Raw genomic sequence first — 25475 nt, 5'->3', positions numbered from 1 at the left:
TCGTGGACCTCGGAACAAATGTTAACCTTACCGATGCAGTTCTCGCTTTTCACTTCATACCCTGGCGGACAGATGCACCTGAAGGACCCTTCCAAATTCTGACAGGTACCAGGAGAACAAGAGCCAGGAAGGGCAACACACTCATTAGTATCTTTAAAGAGAAAGGAGAAAAAAAAAATGATTTAACTATGAGATGACTGCTGCCAAATGATACTAACATGAATTCAACTTGCTCTCTCTGATCTGTCAGGTCACTATGGACAAATTTGCCCTGAGATACTCTTTTGACATCTTGAGTATTACTCATTTGGCAAGAGGCTAATTTTCCTGATTTGTTTCCTTCGTCTCCTTTTATGGAGACATGGATAGCCCCAAGCTCTCTTCCAATAAAAGCATTGCAGACAAGTCATTCCCAATTGTTGGCGTTGTCCTTACACCAAAATTTCCCATGGTATCTTATTTTCGCCAAGTGATCAGATGATCCCATGACATGTGAATGGAGTTTCCAGGTGTGTGTGTAGGGCTGGGGGAGTCACATCCTTATTTAACAAAATACAAAGACTTTTTATTGTGTAGCTACTTACCTATACAGTTCTTGCCATCTGGAGTAAGTTCATAACCTTCATTACATAAACACTTGAAGGAGCCAATTTCATTAAAACACCGTCCATTTCTGCACACCTGACCAAAAAAGGAACTGCACTCATCTATGTCTGTAAGCAAATGAGAATTAGCTTTCAGAGAGAGCTCTTACATGCATATGATGTTACACGTTGCAATGTCAAAGCATACTCATTGGTATGCATTTACAAACATGCTTCATTACAATTCCTCATCAACACAAAGAAAAATGGCTCATATTATAAGGATCATGTGACTAAGACCATGTAGATCCCTACTATATCTCAACCATACTTTTTGATATTAATATAACAAATTTATAACCAGATAAAAACTGAAGGTTTACATGTAGTGAAGACTTCCATTCTTTTCAAATGAAAACTATTTCTTTTCCTGGAGACAAGAACGTATACAGATTTAACCTGACAGCCTAGTTTGCAGATGACTTTACCTGGAGATAAGCTGAGTATATTCAAAGGACAAATAATGGGGCATATTAAATACAGAAAAATACATTATAATAAAAATACTCTAGGACTGCTGACATGTGTTTTGCTGACAAAATGCAGAATCTGAAATAAAAAACATCTTAAGTTTCAGTTCAGCTTAGGGCTGACTGCATTTGAGTACTTTTCTCAGTTGTCTGAAGGCTGTGCACTCTGATCAGAGGCATAGCAATGTGTCTTCAGCTCTCCCTGGTTGTATAAAGGATCTGAGAAACTAGAGACAAGAAGGTGGTACTTGAAACAATGTCCAATTAGCTCTAAATTTTGTTCACAATGGCAGAATTTTGAAAAAGAAAAAACAAACCAAAACAAAATTGAGAAGAGCGTGTTTTGGGGTAAATCAGAGGTGCATTTGAGCTGTGCTGATCCCATCATGGTAGAAAGCCGGAGACATTATAGGACCAGGTGAACAAAGACACATTAGTTGGGACGCACCAGCGCAGTGCCTGACACGTGGTCAACGTTTATTTGTCCTTTCTCTTGCTGTGTCCTCCACCAACTTCAGGAACCTCCCCTACTCACTGCCAACCCTTGTTTTAATCGTTGTCATTTAGGGGTAAATGATACAATCCTGTACCACGCAGAGCCGATACTTTTTAAGTTTCCACTGAAAATTTACAGTTGTTCAACAACTGAAATCAAATAGGTTTCTGAGGGCTGACCTGGACACCTAGCCACTGGCTCACCATTTCTGTGGGAAAAGGCATCTGTGGCTTCAAAAGCTGACAGAAAATTAAAAAAGTTTCAAGACACAACATGTTTTTAAGTTGGAGACTCTGTCAGTATTCGAATATAAATCAAGAATGCGTTGTTTGAAATACTTGGAATAACACTGGAGCAATGACAGGTCTATCTTCGATCCCATTTAAGGGGTAAAAATAACTTCAAACCATAGAGTAATCCCAGTAGATTTACTATCGTCTTCATGGCTTCCCCCCTGTATCGATGGATTGATTGACAGAAGTGCTGAACACAGCAGATTGTCCTGTGATTATTTAAGCCAATACTGTGACTTCAGTTCAGTAGAAATGAGTCAATGTTATTACAATACTTTTCGGCACCAATCTGCAACTTCAGGGATAAAAACATCTGATTTACTCTGGTTTTATTCCTTATTCCAGTATATTATATGGACATAAATAGAAGCAATAAAGGACTGAGAACTTACCCAGGCAATCATTATTATGAGTGAGTTCAAACCCTGGGTAGCAGAGACAGTTATAGGATCCAACCGTGTTTTTACAAGTCCCGTTTCCACACGGATGTCGCTCACACTCGTCAACATCTACAAAGAAACATTGGCTCCAAGGAATTCAATTTTTTAACTAGAAAAACACAGCCTGTTAAAGATTTACATTTTTAAAAAGTACAGAGTCACTTATATTTTCCTCATTCAATACTTAGGAACCCCTATTTATTTCGGGAAAATGAGCATGAGGTGGAGAAAACTCTAAATTATAAAATTATAAGATGCGGTGCTGTTGAGTGATTTCTAGGCTCATAGAGCTAAGCAAGCATCCCCTGAGTGCAGATGTTTTAACGAGTGGGTTTGCTTGTCAACTTTGTAAGGAAACCAGTCTTCTGAAACCCTAAACAATTTGTTCTATTAAGCATTATCAACACCACTCCCCCAGAAATTTACATACATTAATTTGATGAGCACAACACAGACAAATTTGTTTCCTAAATTTTATGAGTTAAGAGAATCCACACTGAAGATGTCTATTATAACTCATTAGTATTAGCCTTCAAGAAATGGTATTTAAAAAAAACGTTTAGAAAGGACTCTTCCTAGAAGAGAACAGATTCCCTACACAATGAATTCCAGGCTGTGCGAACTCTTCTTCTATGCAAAAAAAAAAAAGTAATGTTTCTTAGGAAGAAAGCTTTGTTGAAGAGTAGTATTATGAAGGAGTCTTACTGACTTTCATCATGAATGAATTATTAGAATTGAGGGCCTATTTTCTCCATATAAATCTCTGAATCAAATCTCATGTATTTTTTAGCAAATCATGTTATCTCTCTTACAGAGTACAGCCAGGAGAAGCATGCGTGAGCAAGCATTCTCAGAAAGTTCATGTAAATAGGGCTAGATCCTCTATTTGTCTTTTGCACAGCATCTCCTAGACAGTTTTTTCCACCACCACGGCCCAAGTCCACAGGGGAGGTCATAGGAGGCAACGTTTTCCGGGCAGTCCTTGTTGTATGGATATGTCATAAAGGAAAGCAGTTCTATGGTGCTGAAATCTGACATTACTTTTCAGATAGGTAGTATCTTCAATACCAAAATAGTAGATGCATAACTTCAGCTTTTCCTAAACTCAGAATGTGCTAATTATACATAGCCAAGTTTTTAATGTAATTTTCCTCCTTCAAGTGCAAAGCAGGGAGAACTGTTTTGGCCAAGATAGAGCCCATTGTCGACATCAGATTAAAGGAGTTACACTGAGTTCCAAGGGTGGGCTCCATAAGGGCCAGCCAGCCTACCTGCCTTTGCAATCTCATCACCTGTCAGCTCAGCAAGTACTTACTTAACATTATTACTGCTCAGTTACCCATTACATTAGCTATGGGGACATTTTAGAGAGTTTTGGTACATTTCCTCCTAAAAATATTTTTTTAAGAGTTAAAACACAAAAGAAGCAGGTAAGTCCCATGTACTCAATGATTTTGGGAAAAGGTGTATAAGATGTGTGTATGTGTGTGTCTATATATTCATCTCAACCCTCTTACTCCTACTACTATTACCACTCCCTTGCATTCTTGCAGCTGGAAAGGTTTTCTTAAATGGGACCAGAGAAGGGCAAAGGGCCACTGGGTACTGTGGGGACGTCCACATAACCTGGAGTGTCCCAGAGTACATGGTAAAGTGTGTGAAAGGCATCTGGGCAAAAAGGCTGTGAACAGTGAGCCAGAGAACCAACTGTGGTGTGTCCCTGCTCGCAAATTTTACATTCAACGAAGGCATAAACGGTTTAACAAAGCTAACTTTTGGCCAAGACGGTTTCTGACAGAGACATGGTAGTCAGTCACAGCAAGTGGCCGACCCATAGTCTCTTCTGGAGTCTCAGGTCGCTTCTCTCTTGGAACTCAGGTCCTCCCTCTTACCCATGCACATGGTCTGGTCCTGGGAAGCTTTAAAGCCATTGTGGCAGATGCACTGGTAACTTCCTTGCAAATCCACACACAGGCCATGACTGCAAACATTAGGAATTTCTAAACATTCGTTGCGATCTAAAACAAAAAATAAAACACATGTTAGACATATCTGATTTTTATTAAGATTCCTTCATTTTTTCACAGGCATGTTTCTACAACCTGCTACTAATTATTACAGACAGGCTGAGAATGAACCATAACAACAGCTGAATCAAAAAAAAGCAAGGCTTTAAAACTCTCCAAGACTTAAAAAAAAATTAGGCAATTCTTACACGGTGATGGGTATCTCAGGGTTACTATTTCATTTTAGGTCTAATCTTTAGAAAATCCAATTGAAGAGATTTCTTTTACCTAACCAAAAACAAACAAACAAAAAACTAAAATACATGGCAAAATAGTTCAATATGAATGAAAAGATTTACTTAGAAAATCATTTCAAAGTTATCTCCGAAAATATTTTTTGGTAGGAAAGCACGGACAACTGCTTAGTGCAGGGAACACAGAATGCTGGGCAAGGAGTTGGTCTCTCTCTCACCTACGCAGGCTCCGTTGGGGGACAGTTTGAAGCCCGCGGCACATTCGCAGCGGTAACTCCCGGGGCTGTTGAGGCAGTCTGCGTTCCGCTGGCACAGATTATCACCGTTGCTGCACTCGTCGATATCTGAAAGAGCAACAGTTCCATTTAAAGAACTTCCTCACTCCATTACTATGACATTCGCTTCACCAGTTTGGTGACCCGCTCTTCAGTACTGTAGAAGAAACCATAAAAATCGGAAAACCGTCCAAAAATCATTTATGTCTACCAAACTTTCCTGGCTAGGGGGTCATGCATCATTCAGATTACCTTCACAGACCAGGAGCAGGTCATTGTAACTGAAGCCCGTAGGGCATTCACAGCGGAAACTGCCAATCTGGTTGATGCACACGCCGTTGGCACAAATGCCTGGAATCTCTTTACATTCATCAATGTCTGAAAATGAACAGATTCGGTCAAATATACACGGCTCTGCTTAATGTATTTATCACAAAAACCTCTGATAATGTTATGGGTATGCTGGAATGAGAACACACACTGTCACAAAAATAAATTTTAACACTGATATGAATGATATCTGAATTTACAAAAGCATATAAGTATAACAGCCTATTTCCCTTTAAACAGTGTTGGTAAAATAAGTAGCTGATCAATATATCAGGTGATTTTACTGTCAATGTAGTAAATAAACTTCCTAGAGAATCAAACTTCAAGTTACGTTCCGGGCTCCCCTAACTGCTGCTACTCATGTAATGATGAAAGCTATGTGTCCTTAATTATCTGTACCTTGTTATAGACGTATTGATAATGGAGACTTAAAATTATATTGCTTACTTAGTCTTTGAGGAAGAAAAGCAGAATGAACAGAAAGTACATTCAGAAAAAATTAATGTGGATAATTAATAATTCTGCAAATTCCAAGGTACATCAGTAGAAAGGGACACTGCAAAAATACACCAAAAACATAAACACATACTTAAGGAAAAGAGAAACTGAAGGTTACAATATAGTGGATTGTTTAGAGCCTTCGTGGAAAGGAAAATTAAGGTTTCAGCTTGAAATGTATGAAATCTTGAGACAGTCCTGGAACTATTCTAACTCAATCACCAGGCTATGCGGACGGGATAAAACCATTATTAACACTTGGGTTGAGTCTGTAAACATGTTAGGTCTTTCTTGCCTAACTATATTAGATCAGAATCCAGATTATTATATTTCAAGGCACTTTAAACTTTAAAAACACTGAACAGACTTTCAAATAATGCTACCTGTAGGTATTAAAATAAACATAATCTGGAAGAACTTACCAACAGCTTTTCCAGTGTGAATGTCAAAGGTGAATCCAGGGATATTTCCACATATGGTCTTGAAGTCAGCTTTAAAATATACATGAAACAAATGCACTCTTAAAATTCTCAAACTCATTTCAGGTAACATTTTACATACTATTGCTTGCACTGACAGATATATTTATATTACTCACAAGCATACATTTTAATTTCAGTTATATTTACTCACTAACAGTACCAGTTTCTGCGAGAAGTAGATCTAGGCATTCTTTACCATTATTTTCATCATTAACTTTTTACTGCTCTTGTGTTACAAGGAAATCATTACAAGATTCAAAATATCTACTTTAGGCATTTAAATTCTTCTGTTCTTTGGAAATGCAGATCTTTAATAATGGTCCAGTTTATTCACACTGGAAAACCAGGTTAGGTTAGGAATTTAAAAAGGAATTAAAAATTGCACATAGGCAGAAGTGTGCAAAAAACAGTCTCACAGTGTGAAACAAACAATGAGAAATGAATGAGACATGAATTTTGTCATATTTTTTTAAACATAAATGTCTTGTTAAAATATGAAATTTGAGGCATCAGAAACAACGCATCATAGAATAAAACAGAGACTATAACAGTTATTCCTACACATAATCCGCCAAACTAATAGAAATATAAAATTCTTATCTTTTTAAATGTCTTTTTTTTTTAATTTATTTATTTAAGAGAGACAGAGACACAGAGATGGAGGGGCAGAGAGAGAAAATATCCCAAGCAGGCTCTGCACTGCTAGTGGGCCTGGAACCTACAAACCATGAGATCATGACCTGAGCTGAAATCAAGAGTTGGGTGCCTAACCAACTGAGCCACCCTGGCACCCCCCCAATTTTAATTTTCTAATTTCTACTCTGATCAGATTGCTTCTGATGCCCATGGTGACACATGTGAGTAAACCTCCTGAAAACCATACTAGGTAAAACACATACTGTATACTACCTACCAAGCGCTATCAAAGGAGGAACTCTAGGTTTCATCCACCAAAACTCACTGAGTATCCACATCACATACAGGGGCACACAATAAATAGATGCTCAATTCAATGGTGTCTAACTGCCTGCCAATGCACCAATTATAATTTATATGCATCCTCTCATTTATTATAACCACATGAGTGAGTTACTGTCATTTTTAATTTATTATCTCTATTCTATATATGAGGAATCCATTTCACAAAGGAGAAAAGGATCTGCCGAAGGTCAGATAATAGCAGAGCTTCAATATAAATACAGACCTGTCCTCTTACACCTGAGCCTCACCCTATACTTCCTCTTACAAAAAGTGGTATTTAATTTCCCAAATCAGTGATCTTCAACCTCGTGATGGGAGTTTTTAAATTAGAGAATTGTAAAAATGTTTCCATTTGTTTTTTTGTTTTTGTTTTTGTTTTTTGGAGGAAACCTATGGCAAGCGAGTTATGAACATCCATTTGCCCACTGATTTAGAGCCACTGAGAAAGACTCCACAGGTCACTCTTCATCATTTTTCTCCTTACCTTTCATTTCATCCCCACATTAATTATATCATGATATTAAATGGAACATTTAAATATATACATACCCTAAGCAATACCTGGCCACAAATGCAAAATCACTGTTTCTTATTTGTCCTATTGGTCCAAAGTTTAGTATCAACTATTAAACTAAACAGTATACAACTATTAAAAGTAACCACTTCCTACATCACGAAAGAGCCTGAATGGGCAACGGTTTTAGGATATTTTTTTGGTTCTTGTAGCTATTCTCTTTTAGTTTTTCTTTCAAAAGAATCTGAGCTTCTGAGAAAAGTTTTACCACATGAAGACAAGTTTTATTTTCTGCCTAAAAATTTCAGATACATTTGGGGAAAAAACACATAAGAAACATGTTGGCAACAGGTTGCTTTCATGTACAGTTTGCTTGTCAAATCCTTTTTTTTTTTTTTGCATATTTTCAAGACTGAAACTAAAACAATACTTAATGAATTTGATGGACTTGAAGTTACTGCAAGTTTTTAAACCAAAATATAATACCTTCCGGGTTGAGCACAATGACAAATAGTTGCTCAATAAATATCTGCTTGATGAATAAATGAATAATCAACTAGTACAGTGTAAAATAATGAATTTAAGTGGACCGGGGCTGTAAATTTTAGCTGTTTAGCAGTAGAGCCTGTTTTCAACATCCCAGACTTCCCCTCAAAAGATATGCCAGGAATCAGTATCTGAGCCCCAAGAAGGGCCGCTTGGGAGACTGGCTGTATGATGTTCCTGGACGTTCTCAGAACTAAACACGTGTGGTTTTAGTTCACATTTGCTTTTTACTACGTGGTCACATAGGTGTATGTGTCACCGGCCTGGCCTCTGGCAGAAGCATGAGCTATGTGCTCACCTGTTCCTGGTGTTGGGCACGGCTCACAGGGTTTGTTCCACGCTTTGCCCACATTGTACGTGCAGCAGCACATCCTCTTTGTCACATTAAAAGGCAATTCATTCTCACAAGTGGTTCCGTTATAGCTCCGGTAGCAAAAGCTTTTTCTCATGTCTATGAGCAGAAAAACAAGCCAACCAGTCACAATCATAGCAGGAGGCAGCTAATAGTGGAGTCCACATACCTGGAGACACCAAACCTTCTTGATTAATAACTCCAGAATATTCCTCGGTCATTTGGAGGTATCTTAAAATAATTCTTTAAGTTGAATCTAAATCACTTCTAGGTTAACAGCTACGTCTCCTGTTTTCAAACAGGGGATTTCATTTACAATTTTCTTAGGAAAAAAATTAACAGGTATTTGTTTCTCTACTCAAAGGCATTTATTTAATTTTAAAAGTAACATATATTAAATACATATTTTATTTTAAACAATCTATTATTTGTAAAATAATGTTTACTTTACATGAATGGAAAACAAAAATTATTTAGGAACAGAAAATCCAAACATTTGATGACACGTTGTATATCAGACTTAAGCTTTTTAAAAGGTAACTATATAGTCCAAGTTCAAACACATAATGCAGAGTCAGAAGTGTATAAGACTTTGAGATACTTCATAATTCATAAACACCTTCCAACCTTTCTGAACAATAATTCTGAGACACAAGTGCCTGAAATACAAGTGCTGGCTGGGAAGCTAACAACTGTGACCTAATTATTCTCTGAGACCATTACCTACCCATGCAGTTGTGGCCTCCATTGACCTGCATGTATTCAGGCGGGCAAATGCAGGTGTAATTGCCCAGCGTGTTGTAGCAGGTCCCAGGCCCACACACACCAGGATGTGCAAAACACTCATCAATATCTAGAGTGGGCAAGAATATCCATTAATTGATGAAGTTATTTTTCCATGAATTTATATTATTTAAACTACTAAGCAAAGTATATTGCCGATTCCCCAAATCCATATTTTTTAAAAAATTATAATTTAAAGCAATTATACTGAAAATACCCCCCAAATATGTATTTACATGGCAAAAAGTGTGTCTTTTTCAAAGAAAAACAAAAAAACGCCAGTGTTAAAAAACAAAGATGATCAACAGACATTTTTCTAAACTGGTAAAAATAATGTGAATGCTCCTATTTTTTCAAATAAAATTTTAAGTGAATTTTTTTTAATGTTTATTTATTTTTGAGACAGAGACAGAGCATGAATGGGGGAGTGTCAGAGAGAGAGGGAGACACACGATCTGAAGCAGGCTCCAGGCTCTAAGCTGTCAGCACAGAGCCTGATGCGGGGCTCGAACTCACGGACCGTGAGATCACGACCTGAGCCGAAGTCGGACGCTTAACTGACTCAGCCACCCAGGCACCCCTTAAGTGAAAGTTTTAAGTGAAATTCCATATTCTTCAAATGGAACTGCTTTAAAGCTTACTGTTCACTTACGTCATTTAAACTAGTACCAACTTTAAAATGAATGCAGTTAGGAAAGCCTTTATCTTTTTTTTTTTAATAGGTGACCCACAGTGTCACATCAGTTTCAGCTGTACAACTGAGTGATCTGACAAGTTTATACATTATGCTATGTTCACTGCTACCATCTGTCCCATTACACTGTTATTACGATATCAGTGACTGTATTCCTTATGCTGTGGCTTTAACTCCCTTGACCTCTTCATCCTGAAACTGGAAGCCTGTATCTCCTTCTCCTCTTTACCTAATTTTGCCCATCTTCCCACTCCCCTGCCTTCTGGAAAACATCAGCTTGTTCTCTGGGTTTACAGGTCTGATTCTGAGGACAGCCTTTATCTTTATAGCTCCTTTCAAGTGAGTACCCCACTCACGGATTCCAGAAGTATCACAGATGCTAGTTATTCTCTTTATTAAATCATCCTTCTTCCAGAAGCATTCACCTAACACGTTCTAAAACAAAGGTTACAGCATTTTCATATTTCTGGAGATGGGGAGAGACTCGTATACTCTGGTGAGAGGGGGGAGAGGGAACGTGGTTTGAAACATGGCAGACGACGTGGACCAGCAATGAACTACCAACACCGTAGAAGAACCCCTGGGTCTCATCAGGCCCAGCCTGGATGAGCGAATTTGTATGAAAATGAGAAACCAAAGAGAACTCCCACCCAGATTACATGCTCATGATCAGCACTTAAAAATGATATTGGGAGATGTGGAAGAAACTATGACTACTACAGAAATTGATAAGGAAACATACAAGATATATAAGTCAACAAAACGGAGTATTCCAACGCTCTTGGTCCGGGGAGTTGCACTAGTTGCCTCTCCATTAACAGTTGGCTGAAACAAAGCATTTATTGTGTATGGAATATAGGAGATGTTGTAGGACTGCCTCCTTAAATGTAAAAGGCATTCAGAAGAGAAACTCCCCTAATTTCTGACATTAAGAAATTTTTATTTTTTTCCAACCCTTTCAGTAAATGTAATCACCATGAAAAAAAGAAAGGTTATAATGGAAACACTTATATTACATGTTTAATGTTCATTTTTAGAAGCGCTCAGTCATTCATTCTGCAAATAAACATGGAGATTCTATCTTAAGTCAGAGCTCGTAGCTACCAAGAGAACCAAGATGTGGGCCTCTGACCAAGAAGCTCCTAGTCCCGTGGGGAGAAGCCAGGCCCCTGAGAGGAAGATTACTGTGCCATGTGAGAAGGGATGAGATCGAAGCAAGAAAGGCATCAGCATCATCTTTGAATGTCTTCTTACTATGCCTTTTAACATTTAAAAATTAATGCAAAATAATAATAGTTGCCTTCAAGCTTACCTATTTTCTGTGTATAAAATATAACTCTTACCATCATTTGAACTAATAACTTACTTGATACGGAATGCTTTCATACTGATCCAGCTTTTGCCATTTATACTCAACTCATGCACTCAGAGAAAAATAATAGTAAATTATAGCAAATGAGCTGTAAATTAATTTATCTATCATCATCCAACTGAGCACCAATGATGTGAAAAGATAATAGCTATGGACCAGGCTAACAGATCCTTTGACAGAATCTGAGGATGGGCCCTTGTCTCCAAGCCTGACTAGTAATTTTATTCTAAAGAGCGCTATTAAAGTTTAAGGGTCCGTGCAGCTCACCTTCACAGATGCGGGTTTCCTCGCTGAGGTAGTAACCCTGCGGGCACTCGCACTGGAAGCTCCCAAAAGTGTTGATGCAGTTTCCACCTTGGCAGAGACCTGGTAACTCCTGGCACTCATCAATATCTGTGGAAGGAGAGACAGCTCACTCACAACAAATACCACCATCGAGAACAAGAGTCACTTTTAGAACTCTCAAATGTGTGATACTGTAAGACCTGCAGACTTCCATGTGTCTGTGTGAATTCATACTTAGAGGATAGGATTCTTGTGACCGGGAGTGTTTTTTTTTTTTTCGGCTTTGTTGTGCAAATGTACTAAAATCTGAGAAGAGTGAGCAAAGCAAGCTGGGGATGACTGGACAGACAGCTTCTCTGCAGAGCAGGCAGATCACGGCCATGGCTCCTATCTTTCTGAGTGACAAGCGCTAATTCGGCATCTTGGTAACTGACTGCACATCTGTAATTTTGTAAAATATTCTCATTCAGATTGCTCCACACTGACCTTTCTACCAGCTTTTCTCTAAACTCTTTACCTTGTTTAAATCTGGGTGACAATGAGAGGTGCACTCACCTTCTAAGATGATTGTGATGGGGTTAGGTCTGAAGCCCTCTCCTCCAGGACACAGGGTGTAATATTCAGCTATAAAACACAGAAGAGAAGAGAGGTGAGATCGATGGTTCAAGTGGCTGAGACAATGAAGAGGCATCTTTCAGTTGCTAGGCTCAAAATACACATCCAAAGAGGGGTAAGCTGTATTTTCCTTAGTGCCTTTGCAAATATATTTTAAAAGTATATTACATTTTACTTGAATTACGGTCACTGCTTCAAAAATTACATACACAGAATAACTAAAACCATTTGTTTTTGATTAAAGAAAAAAAAACTTCAGCACAGACCATTTATATCACAACTTTTTTTGCTAGTAAAAACAAAAACAAAAACAAAACAAAACCCAGAAAGACTCAACAATTCGAAAGTTTCATCTGTGGCCCTATCAGAACAGGCATTTCAATGTCAGACATCATTTGACTGACCTCAGGAATACACCATGTCTAGGAACCCAAACTACCACCAACTCTGAGATAGTCTCAGAAATGGGCTTTCTTTGTGATTACCACAGAGGACTGATAACATCACCATTCACAATGGATTGTGGTTAAAAAACTTTTTTTTATCATATCATGGAAAATGAAAAAAGAACAACTGTAATTCCTTTTATATAAAACATTCTTGGCTGCTTTCAGCATAATCAGTGAAATCAGTCCAAAGTCAAACTCGGATCCCTTGCCACAGACCCCACCCCCAGCACAAGAATAAAATGGCAAGGAGTCTTCAGCCACCAGTTTGTTCCCTTCCTCTTCCCCAGCTCCATACTCACTGCTGTTGACAGGGGGGCACGTCTCACAGGGGTTGCCCCAGGCCTTTCCCAGGGAGCAGCAGCACGAGGAGCGACTGACGCCCACCCCAATCTCGGTGTTGCAGGACAGACTCCCATCTCCTCGAGGACCAAACTTCAGGTAGCAGTTGCCTACTCGGTTGTCTGTGGAGCAACACAGGAGCTTAAAACCGTCTGTGCCTTAGCAAGAATTCCTTTTCAGAGAGAGGTTGCGCAAATGACAAAGTTCAAATTTCACACATTCATTTTAATCTCTAGCACAAAGCAATCTCTAGCTTTAAACCTTTCCAAGATTGCATAGTAGGAATGAAATTATGACCGACTTTCCTAGGTTCAGAAATCCATACACATCGCTGACAAACAAAATTGTGAGAAATTGTTCAACTGGGACCTTCTTGATCTTCACTAGTCTGCATGCAAGAAAATTTTGCTATAATCAATTGATATGAATCATAAGTTTATCAATAATGGAAATAAAATCCCGGAGAAGTCAATCAAAACCTACGTATCCGATCAAAGAAATGTCGATAACTCCATCTCCTTCTTCTCTCCATTATCTGGTTTCATCTTAGTTTGCACGGAGAACATTGAGAGTTTGGGGAAAGACACTCAGTAACAACTTTAGAGAGGATACTTAAGACATCAAAGAATCTGTCTTCCTCTTTTTCTAATCCATAATTATCATCTAGATCATTAGTTCCATCACTTTAAATACTGTGTTTTTGCTGAGAACTCTCAAATTTACAGTTCTTTCATCACCCCCCCCAGAACCTTATATCATTCTGTCAGCTGCCACCTTGATTTTTCAACCTCAGATAGCTAATAGTTAAAGTTAACACATCTAAAATCAAACTCTTGATATTCCTTCCACCACAGACAAAATCGACTCCATTCCTCTCCGTATCTTCCCCAATAAACACCAGGTCCCTCATTTTTTTCAGTTGCTCAAGCCCTAAACCTTGGAGTCAGTCTTTGACTCTTACTCATCTCTTATTCAACCCAGTAATAAAGTCTGTCACTTCTTTTCAATTTTTTCATGTTTTTTATTTATTTTTGAGACACAGAGCATGAGCAAGGGAGGGGCAGAGAGAGAGAGGGAGACACAGAATCCGAAGCAGGCTCCAGGCTCTGAGCTGTCAGCACAGAGTCCGATGTGGGGCTCGAATTCACAGAGTGTGAGATCACGACCTGAGCTGAAGTCAGATGCCCAACTGACTGAGCCACCCAGGTGCCCCTAAAGTCTGTCACTTCTACCTTCAAAATCTGTCTGGAGTCTGACTACTCACCACTGCCTCCATCTCTACAACTTGAACCAAGCCACCACCGCCGCTCCCCGACCACTGCAAAGGTCTCCTATGTCAATGTCATCTCTTGATTTCAGTCCTTGACCCAACGACGGTCCACTTTCCCCACCATACCCAGAGTAACCCTTCAGAAGGACTTCCGATGGCTCCCCTTCTCAATCAGCATAATCTCACGTCCTTACCATGGTCTACGATGTAGATTTCATCCCTGGCTGCACACGAGAGTCACTTGGGCAGCCTCATATCATTTATTTTTATTTTTCTCATTTTGTTGTTGCTGAATCAGGTGCGGAGATACCAGCTAACTCATGGTTCTGCTCTTACTAGGTTTGCATATTCATTCATCCCTCCCATTGTCTTTTATCCTTCTTTTCCACTCCCCTTCCACATCCCCTACTCAGCCATCTGACTGTGTTTAATGGTATCTCTTTGTCTGAGTTCTTGCAAAGGGAGTACTTTTGTTTCCTTGAGCACATCTTAAATTTACACAAATGGTATTTTGTCACAGATTTCATTCCATTTTTATTACATTCCATCTGTCAACTCTAGGGTGTTCAAGTGTCATTTTAAAAAAATCTATCTACTCTTCAGAAATGGTTTCTAGGTCCCTGCTACCACAAGTACTGTGGCAGTGAACATGTTTACCCAGGTCTCTGGATGGGCCTCTGAGTTACTTTCATTGCTGTCTAGCACCAGGAGACAAATTGCTGGTTCACAGTGTTTCCATATTCTAAGCCTTCAGTATCAGGAACAGAGTCACTGTCATTTGCCATCTGTATCTTTCAATTTTTTTTAAACTTTTTTAATGTTTTTATTTATTTTTGAGACAGAGACAGAGGCAGGGGAGGGGCAGAGAGAGAGGGAAACACAGAATCCGAAGCTTCTTTGCTCCACAAATAAAAACATTTTCATTTTCAGATTTATTAACACCAGCTAGAGTAGTCAATCCAATGATTTTTATTTCTACATACTGTATTTCAATATCCTTTGTCAAAACACCTGCCTTCATTGTTAGTCCCCTTAAGAACCAAATCAATTAAACTTGGTGTCTAAAAGAATATAGGGACCTTGGATGATTCAGGTACTTGTAAAATGTGGCATGTTGAAGTTTTCCCTATTGACTAAGACATGAGAATAGTATATTTCCTCTATCTAAAAAAATCTATTACTCACTCTTTTGATTCCTGAACTGGAAAAAAATCTCATCTAGGATATGAGCCTCTGAAGACTCACAGCCTAGCATTTTGCTTCTATGATCAATTTCACCATCACCTTTGGAATCTAGACTGTAATCTGTGTTGTATTCATAACTGATCCACCTGACAGTTGGGAAACATTTTCCACATTCAATTTTCTTCTCTTTGTCATAAAGTGAAACACTTATCAACTCTCAACTGTGTTCAATACATGCTTCAAGAAGATTCCAAATAGAGTGTCTCTAGCTTTCTTTTATACCTTCTCAAAAGATAATGCCATCCCCTGGGCAACACAGTAAGAAAACTGGAGGAGTGTTTGACGTTTTATTTCACTATTATGTCAATTCTTCTAGGTGATGGCATGGTTATCACTTTAGTGTAAATTCATCTTTGTTTTGAGCATCACTGCACCTAACTGATGAGTAATGATGAAATAAAACCTAAAATAATAAAATGGCAAAACATTTTAAGACAAAGGAAAAATAAGATCACTAATATCTCATAATGTATCTTAGACTTACAAGAGGGTCCAATGGACCATTATGGTACTTGTGAGACAGAATGAGTCTCTGTTCTTTGGAAGACCTCTAAGAAAAAAAATAAGGCCATGAAGCATCAATCCATACAAAGAGTTAGAAACTGCTCTAAAAACAAAATTAAAATCTAAGTTGATTATATCTGGAGGGTTAATCTGGATGCTGTTATTCAAAAAAATTCTCTGCAAGGATACCTTGGTCTCCACTTCTAACAGTAAAACAGAAGGCTCCTTAAGGTCCATGTTCCTGCCAACACTTTATATTATCCAAGTTTCCAAAGTTTTGCCAGTCTTACCAAGTTAGAGTTATATAATTGTTTTGATTTTTTTTCTTATTACTAATGGTTTTGGGCATTTGCTTATGTTTGTTCACTTTTGAAACCCTCTCTTTTTAAGTTTATTTATTTTTGAGAGAGAGAGAGAGAGAGAGAGAGACAGAGGGGGAGAGAGAGAGAGAGAGAGAGAGAGAGAGAGAGAGAGAGAGAGAGGAGGGGGCAAAGAGAGGACGGAGGGAGGGAGAGAGGGAGAGAGAGAATCCCAGGCATGCTCTGTGCTGTCAGTGTGGAGTCCAAAGCAGGGCTCGAACCCATGAACTGTGAGATCATGATCTAAGCTGAAATCAAGAGTCAGACACCTGACCCACTGAGCCACCCAGGCACCCCTGGAGTTCTCCTTTTATCAGGTGCCTGTTCATAGCCTTTGTTCCAACAAAGCTTTTAAGCAATACTGAGTCCCCAGTGACTCAATTTCTGGGCATGAAGCACCATTGTCATATTTTTAAGGTTCCAAATGGGATGTTACTCTGCAGCTAGGGATGAGAGCCACTTTGTGATCTGGGCTATTGCTCCTTCTCTGACTCCTGTCCTCAAACTGTGCCCACGCTCATCCCCACTCACCCTCCTCTTACTATATACACCCTGCTGCTATGTCTCCAATGCCAGCACTGCCCTCCCACAGCCCTGTGCACCGGCTGTTCCTGTCCTTCGGAGGCTTCTCCTCTCCAAGCTGCAACTGGCTTGCTCCTTCCTTCATGGATCTGCCCCATCCCAACATAACACAACCCTTCTTCTCCAACAGCCACCAGTGTCAGAAGTGCTTCTGCTTTTATCTGTCTCCCTGGCACAAGGACATTAACACAAGAGCAGAGAACGTGCTCACTCTGTTCGTGTTGTAGTTCTAGCAGCTGGAATAGAGGCACTCAATATTTATTAAATGAATGACTTTGAATTAAAACGTCAGAACTTGGGGTATCCATAAATCATAACTAAATGATTATGCATAATCATTTGACACTGAAAACAGCAAGTAGACTTCTACTAAAGCAAGGACTTAGCCTTTTTCTTTGGTATTCTCTCAGGCAATTCCCCAGATCATTTACTCCTCTAGGTAAATGTTCACTGAGATGCTGAAATAGAGCAGGCAACAAAAGGTGGACAATTATCTTCTGATCAGAGACGTCAGGAAAGTTGATGAGAGACTCAGAAACCTTCGTGACTGCCTTCCTTCCTTCCTTCCCTTCAACCTGCTTTACTCCAGTGGTGGTGCTCATGACATCCAGCTCCAACTCCTCTCTTCTCTTCACTTCATTTATTTCCTTTCATGGCCCTTCTCATGGGAAGGAGAAACAGAGATTCCAATGACTCTGCCCTTTGTCCTGGCTAATGCACTGGACAGGGAGCCAGGCAACTCTCAACACTGCCTCAGCTCTGCCCTTCCAAGCCCTGAGATCCCAAGGAAGTTATTGCACCTCCTGGGGTCCTGGTTCTCAAGTCTGTGAAAGCAGGAGGAGGTTGGAGCAGGTAGCTCAAAAATTCCTGTTTCAAAAATACTATCGGAAGATAAACACGACAAAAGTGACCTTATCTATTGGTAACCTGGAGTTTCTTAATGGACTCTTTTGTTTTCAAACTAATTGTAGCAAGCACTCATCACAGTGCACTACCAAGAAAGTCTGAGTATTTAACTCTGTATAATTCTGTTTGTTTCATATCTCCTTCACTTACCAACACAACCCACACCAGTGGGGTTCAGCTGGAAATCAGGGGGGCAGTTACACTCGTAGCGACCAGGAGTGTTGACACACAGGCCGTTGACGCAGTTTATGGGATCTGCACATTCATCAATATCTAGGAAAAGCATTTAAAATGTCCACATTAGCATCTTTACTTTCTCTGTGCATGCTTCTATTTCAAAGAATTTGGTGGAATCATTGCAAATTATTAAAGATCTTTGGGAAAGCCTCAGCACGATGAAATACAGATCAAATCCTTGTATACACCTACAACATGTAATACCAACCACACGATATTCATAACAGTATCATTTAATATCTTAATATCTTGAATAATAATTAAATGTTGGAATTCTGAAGAAGAAAAAAACACATTACCATCTGCTTAACTAAAATTACGTATGTATATGTATATACATACACACATTTATACAAAGAAAGTTTCCTAGTTTCACGTCAGATATTTAATATTAAGTTGCTTATATTAAAAATGTATCAATTCCATAGTTAAAAATAAATGTGTCATAATGTAAATTTCTTTTTCCAAAAGCTGCGTAACACAAGGTATATAGAAAGCTAAGCAGAAACTTCAGGAATTCGTATACTTAGCACAAAACATTCATCTCAACTAATGCGAACACAATCAAGCCCTTAGCTTGCAGTACCTGTACAGTTTCCTCCGGTTCTGTCCAATTCATAACCATCATCACAGATACAATGGAACATTCCAGGCAAATTATTACATGTTCCAAACACACAAATATTTTGGAAGGAGCATTCATCAATATCTGAAGATAAAAAAACAGTAGTCTCTCATTTACAAAGACATTTTGATTTAATGTACATAATGTTAATAAATTCTTCTGTCTCCCCAGATGTTGTTTTGCAGTAAAAAATTTTCTGTTTTTTGACTCGGTAGACCACATAAATGGCCAACGACTAATGTTTATCTGTGGAACCAAGACCAAAAATAAATATTTTATTTTACTGAGCATTTTAGCTATCTTGGGTTATAATATACTTAAAAAAGAAGAGTTGGCCTGAGTCATAAAAATAAACTACATACAAACATATCAAAGGATTGTAAAAAATTAAACATAAAAACAAATTCCAACATTTTAATAATTTAATACAGAGATGTTTTATAAACATCCACAACATACAAAGTATATAACATAATATTTTAAATTTAAAGATATCATTTAAAGTATTCAAGTTTAACTTCTTAAAAACTTCTATTATCCTGTCATCTCATCTGTTATCATAAACTCAGTGTTAGCCAGGGAAATATTTTTTTTCTAATAGACTGTATTAAGATCACCCATTGTCCTACATTCTCACAAATTTCATTAAAATGTCTCCATTGAAGTCATAAATTTATGAAACTCTTCCATGAAGCTTTAACTCAAAGTCAAAAAAGAAGTCACCCTTCCTCATTCATATGAAAATGAAGGCATGTATGTGTGTGTACAGCTGTAGAAATATTCTGTATTTCTACTCCTAGGAAAAGGTTGGACATTTTTGTACACAAATGACCTCATATTCTGAGAATGTAAAGCAGGTATGTCATTCTAGGCTAGACTAGACCAGTCATGCTAACATGAGGTGGAGAGACAGACCTTAAGTTAAAAAAGGTCTGCTGGTCATTCCTGATAGTTAAAAAATGGTAAGTTTTAACTATATTAGATTTCAAGTTTTGTTCAAACTGTGTTTAAAAGATCAACTGACATATAGGGGCACCTGGGTGGCTCAGCTGGTTAAGCAGCCGACTCTTGGTGTCGGCTCAGTTCGTGATCTCACAGTTCGTGAGTTGGAGCCCCACACTGGGCTCTGTGCACAAGGAATGGAGCCTGCTTTGAATCCTGTCTCCCTTTCTCTGCCCCTCCCCCACCTGTGCACTCATGCTCTCCGGTGTGTGTACCGTCTCAAAATACATGTTAAAAAATTTGTAAAGACCAAATGGCGTATAAATGTGTCTTTTCTTGTGTTGAGGCTATAAACAACGTTACTCTCTTTACACAAATGAATAAAAAAGACTCATTTAACTAGTTGATAACTGAACTGTGTTCCTCTAGAAATGAAAATGGAATTGTATTGTCAGCCCTCTTCAGATTCATTTGACTTTTAAATGACCTTTATTAGAAATAACTTTCATTTAACTAATGTAATAATTGTGTGATACTTACATTTACCCAAGTGAAAAATAAGGTATTTTAGAAAACTGCCTTTTTTTAAAATTAAAGCATACTCAAATGTCAACAATACAGAAAAGTTCTAGTAGCAAATCGGGAGGACAGAAACAACACAGAAAATAAAGCAGCAAAAGCAGAAAATCACTCAGAAATCCATCCACCCAGAATTATGATTGATCAATATTATTCCACATACTTCTCTATGCATATTCACAGACTGAAGCTGAGTTTCTATGCATAAGATCAATTTGTACGTATCTCGACAGTTCCTCAAATACTTTCCAATGTTAAGAATTGTTGAAACACACTAAAAATTGATCCTCTTTTCCCTTTATGTTAAATTTCAAATATAGTTTCTAAACAGTATTAATGGATTCCGTGCTAGGAATGATAAGAAAATGAGCATTTGCATTCGCTTCCAACTCATTTTTGTTATTTCTATAACTTTCACTTTTTAAATGTTTATGGCATTTACCATAATCTCTGAAGTAATTAGTATTGATTCTTAATGGAGTAAGGTTTTCACTGCAACTCTTACATTTATTTCTCAATTGATGGTGTTGCATTGCTAATAAGGTTTTTCCCCCCAAGAAGGGAGGGCCCACAGGTGTTTTCTCTCTACATTAATTTCCTATGTGACAATATGCCCCGTGACTTTATAACTGACTGACTGCTGACGTGGAATATCCTCCAGTCACATGTGACCTCAGAACTCTGTGGACATTGTTCTCACGTCTTTCAGTATCAAATGATTCTGTTTTGTTCCTGACTTTCCTTTTCTGTCTAGAGCCTGAAGGTTCCTTATCCTTCTCTAAAACTTAAGTCAACCGAAGTAATAAGGCTAAGTCCTTTCTTCCATCTCAAGAAAATGTGTGGCTGTTTGGTACTGTTCTCTATTTATTTTGAGCTCTCTACCTCCTGGACACCAATTATACTTGTTTATGGCCCTGGTCTTTTCTCGAATCACATTAACGTCTTCCTCCTTTCATGTTCCTATGTTTTTGTTCGCCTATTTTTGCCCATTCTCTATGCTAGTAGTAATTATGCTTTCATCTCAACCTTTTCTGTTCTCTGACATCTCTATTCGATAGTTCTCCAATTTTGCTGTGGTGGTACCTGCTTCTTTTGTTTCCCATACTTCTGCACTTTCCTTCTGTCTTCTCTTATTTTTATAATCTCTTCAAATGTCGGGCGCCTGGGTGGCTCAGTTGGTTGAGCATCTGACTTTGGCTCAGGTCATGATCTTATGGTTTGTGAGTTCTAGCCCCATGTTGGGCTCTGTACTGACAGCTCAGAGCCTGGAGCCTGCTTCAGATTCTGTCCCCCCCTTTCCCTCTGCCCACCCGCCACCACCCCGCTCACACTCTGTCTCTCTCAAAAATAAATAAACATTAAAAAAAATTCATAATCTCTTCAAACGTGTTCACACATATTTGTGCTCGTATCAAGGTCGTCCTTGGCACAAGGCACCTGTGGGAAATGTGCTTTTTTTCCCCGGGTAGTGTTCTTCGACTCTGGGTTGGTTCTTTACCTTTTGTGTGTTCTTTCACTGTTCTTCCACAGGATGCCTGCGTAGTTCATATCACGTATTTTCAAACTGTGTATGCACTGCTTGGTCAGCTCTTCTAGGAGTTTTATATACTAACTCACTTTAGATGGAGTATTTTGATATCCCCTCCCCATCTTTATCTGGGCATTATTTGAAGACAGGCTGGGGCACAAGTTTCATTAGAGCTGCTATTCTGTTAGCCCAAACTTTCCTAAGGCAGAACAGGAGTGGGGAGAAAAATGAGAAGAGCTGCCCTGGGCTCTATGTGCCCTCTGCTAATGAACCTGGCCTCTGCTCTGTCTTCACACGCGATACCAAATGGTGTGCATCCATGTTTACTCCACTGACAGAATCCTAAGCTGTTCCTGAGGAGCTTTCTCCAGGTTTTATATTCTCCCATTTTGGTGGAGAATATTGAGAAAGGGCCAACTGTCCCAAGTGCTTGGACTCTACAGAAATTCTGAGACTGGGAATTGTTCTGTGGTGAGAAGTAGATGCTGAGGAGAAAATAGTGATCAGAGGGTCACTTCGGAGCGGCATATATTTATAATCAAATAAGACCCGAATAAATTAAATTACTGAATTCAGGAGAAACTGTGCAGATGAGACAGATGTTAGACACAGGGATAAGACAACTTCAAGGAGAAACAGGCAGAACCATGGAATAACATTTTTGGGATCTCAAAACCTGGCGTTTAGCAAAGAGGAGCAGGGTGTCACCGAAGATGAACTCCTTGTGAGCCACTCTCCTTGCCCTGGCAGCTGGCATTTCCCTCCCTGGCAATGATAGACTGTGAAAAACCAACACGTGAGGGAAGGGCAGTAAATACACAGTGTCCAGCCTCACCTCAGGGAAGGTCTGAAAGGGCGAAGGCCACAGATAAAGGACAAGAATTATGAAGGAGGAAATTATTACACACAAAATTAATTTTTGAAATTTTCTGTTAGCAAAGTATCTGGCTACTGCTCACTTGTTCCTTTTCCCACCAACTCTTGTCAAGTGGAGGTGAGTAATAAATCATGTAATCCCAGAACCACACTGACTCACATTTTCTACTAATTGGCTTTGGTACTTACAAGAAACCAGGACTGGAGGGGGGGGGGAACTCAATCTACAGTGGCCTTGTATGAAATGCATTAGACTCTGCTCAATCTAACAGGTCAACACGGAAGCATGAATGCTTTCAGTTTGTACGATCTTCCCCAGGGGGTAGTCTTCGTTCTCTTGTTCCGAGTCTCTGAAAATTGGTGGACATTTATGGAAAATGCAGTGACCTTTTAGGCACACCTTCTTTCCTTAGCACCACTTCGGGTAGTGAGGCAGAGACAGGCTCTAATTGAGCCATTTCTAGATGGTATAATTGGGTTTTGTTTGGTTGCTACTGGTGAGGGTGTGTGTGTGTGTGTGTGTGTGTGTGTGTGTGTGTGTGTATTTGCTATTTCTTATTTCTGGTCATTTGATTAGACACGAGTGTAGTGAAAAACTGTAATCTGGTTTCCTTTTATAATCTTTGCCCAGCGCTTAGCCTGAGTTACTTTGTTAAGCGTTTTCTACCAATCACTAATTTTCCTAAGCCTTCTGATTCACTCATTGTTTTTCATCTTCTTCCTCTCCTCCCGTGTATTTTCATGTACTCCAAAAGAACACAGTGACAGCCCAAAACTATACATACAGTGAACTAATTTAAGCCTCTAATTTAAGAGAAAATCCAAATTCTTTTTCTTGGAGAGCGATCACACTAGTCCCCAGTCTCATTTCTAGGAAAGGGGGATGATGTCATCACTGAGGGGAAGGACACGTTGCTCTCAGGCAAAAGGTACAGGCCTTGAGGCATCCCTGAGGAGACCTTCCAGTCCCAGACATACAGACAGCAGACCAAAACATGAAGGTAAATGCCCAAAAGGAGCTACTGCGGTTTTGACAAACATTAAATAGCAGTGACTGGGGTAGATAGATCATATTTTTTAAAAGCTGAATAGTTTTTCCACATGTCATTCATTTAGTAATAAAAAAAAAAAGAAATGGTTAAAAAGAAAAAAAAAAAAAAAGGAACTAGCCAAACTTCCAAGTGTTGGCTCTCGGCCAGGAAAACTTCATAAGAGATGAAAGCCGCCTTCATCATTATTCATTCGGCAAAATAATCCATGCTTAAACGAATGACTTTTATATGTGCAGCATGTGCTGTGTATTCTGCTTCCAGGTGGGGCCCGCTCCAGCCCTTTCTGCGGTTTCATGTGCTGTAGTTGATCCAACTTGGAAATGAGTTGGAATCGCAGTGACCCACCTTGGCAGGACCTGCTGTCGGAGGCTGGAGTGAAGCCCATCTCACACTCGCAGCGATATGCACCCGGGACGTTGAGGCACTGTCCGTTTTCACAGAGATTTATGTTTTCTGCGCACTCATCGACATCTGTGGGAGAAGCAAATTACATCTCTATTAGGTTCCTGAGGTCTTGACATGGTTTTTCCCGGCTAAGTCCGTTTTGCTGGCTTCAGCAGGTGCTCGTTAACAGGAGAGGACACTTAATCACATTCACCTAAACAAGGGTAAGACTTGAAAACAGAGCTGCTGCACCTACACTCTAACATTCAATCACCCCATCTTTAACAGGAAGGAGGCAGGTGTCGCCCAGATCTGTCTCAGTTCCCTCTAATGCCAACGTGACGCATCAGTATGACACCGACATCACTGACAGATGACCAAGAACATTGAAATGAACCCTGAAGTGGTATCTATTCTAACATTATGTTTTCAAGGAAATGAACTTGGTTTTTCCACTAGATCAAGTATGTTTCAAGCACAGAAGGGCTGTTCAAGTAGCACGAGGACAGTGTCTTTCTTGTCACCACGATTATATTCAATACTTCTGTCTTAATTATGCAAATGGACATTATTCATAGACCCAAAAGCCAATTTATTTAATTCTATAAAATGGAAAAAGGGGGGCAGGGCAGAAAGCAATGTTGACCGAGGGCCTCATATCTGGCAGGTAGCTGCTGGCTGCCTGCCTCACATGCTTTCCTTCAGTACGCCAATTCTGTGCAGGTCAGAAGAGGAATAACCTGAGACTAGGAGAGGCCAGCCGCAGGGTGGGAGCCCAGGGGAGCCAATCTGTCCCCGACCCTGACACCAAAGCCAGGCCCTTTCCTTCATCCCCCGGTGCAGAGAAATGTTCAGAAAGATGCAATAAGCCAAGGTTTAAAGGATTAAAGCCTTAAAGATGACATAAGTGTGTTTTCTTAAAGCAACGGAAAATGATGAGTCTGTGTTCTCAATGTCGATAATTAGAAACAAGAAAAAAGCTAGAAGTCTTTTAACGTGGGGCTTAAAGTGTGCACTGACATTCAGCTGAGGAACACTGATGTCCGCAAACCTGTCTCATACTTTATGTCCATCAAGACAAAGCAGTCATTCACAGGAGTTTAAGTGGGTGCTATATTCTCAAGGGATCCATAATGAACAGCAGCTAAACAGCAGGTAATGTTTACTGAGCTCTTACGAGGTGTTTTTCTAAATCCTTGACTTGTGTTAACTTCATTTCTTCCTTTCAATACCATGTGGCGATCGGAGATTCTGACAAGCACGTGAAA

The 25475-nt window shown here is 39.3% G+C and overlaps 1 protein-coding gene and 1 pseudogene across 1 annotated transcript in view; one reads left to right on the top strand and one right to left on the bottom strand.

Annotated features, from left to right (window-relative positions):
• The window catches only part of FBN2 (fibrillin 2), a 258120-nt gene that overhangs the window by 37946 nt on the left and 194699 nt on the right, over positions 1-25475 (bottom strand). Inside the window, exons 34-48 of the mRNA XM_025924336.2 lie at positions 24169-24294; positions 18808-18930; positions 18135-18257; positions 13079-13240; positions 12271-12339; positions 11698-11823; positions 9309-9434; positions 8528-8680; positions 6129-6197; positions 5131-5256; positions 4822-4947; positions 4236-4361; positions 2296-2412; positions 585-713; positions 32-151 (exon numbers count right to left, since the gene is read on the bottom strand). Of these exons, the coding sequence (XP_025780121.1) occupies positions 32-151; positions 585-713; positions 2296-2412; positions 4236-4361; positions 4822-4947; positions 5131-5256; positions 6129-6197; positions 8528-8680; positions 9309-9434; positions 11698-11823; positions 12271-12339; positions 13079-13240; positions 18135-18257; positions 18808-18930; positions 24169-24294 (1821 nt within the window). The remainder of the gene's footprint in view (positions 1-31; positions 152-584; positions 714-2295; positions 2413-4235; positions 4362-4821; positions 4948-5130; positions 5257-6128; positions 6198-8527; positions 8681-9308; positions 9435-11697; positions 11824-12270; positions 12340-13078; positions 13241-18134; positions 18258-18807; positions 18931-24168; positions 24295-25475) is intronic.
• Positions 10320-10889, top strand: LOC112861066 (U6 snRNA-associated Sm-like protein LSm3 pseudogene; annotated as a pseudogene).

Source organism: Puma concolor, chromosome A1 (assembly GCF_028749965.1).
Source record: "Puma concolor isolate L17-30 chromosome A1, mPumCon1.1.hap2, whole genome shotgun sequence".
In the NCBI taxonomy this organism is placed as follows: Eukaryota; Metazoa; Chordata; class Mammalia; order Carnivora; family Felidae; genus Puma; species Puma concolor.
The sequence above is the reverse complement of the archived record's forward strand: the minus strand, read 5'-3'. Positions and strand labels throughout refer to the sequence as shown.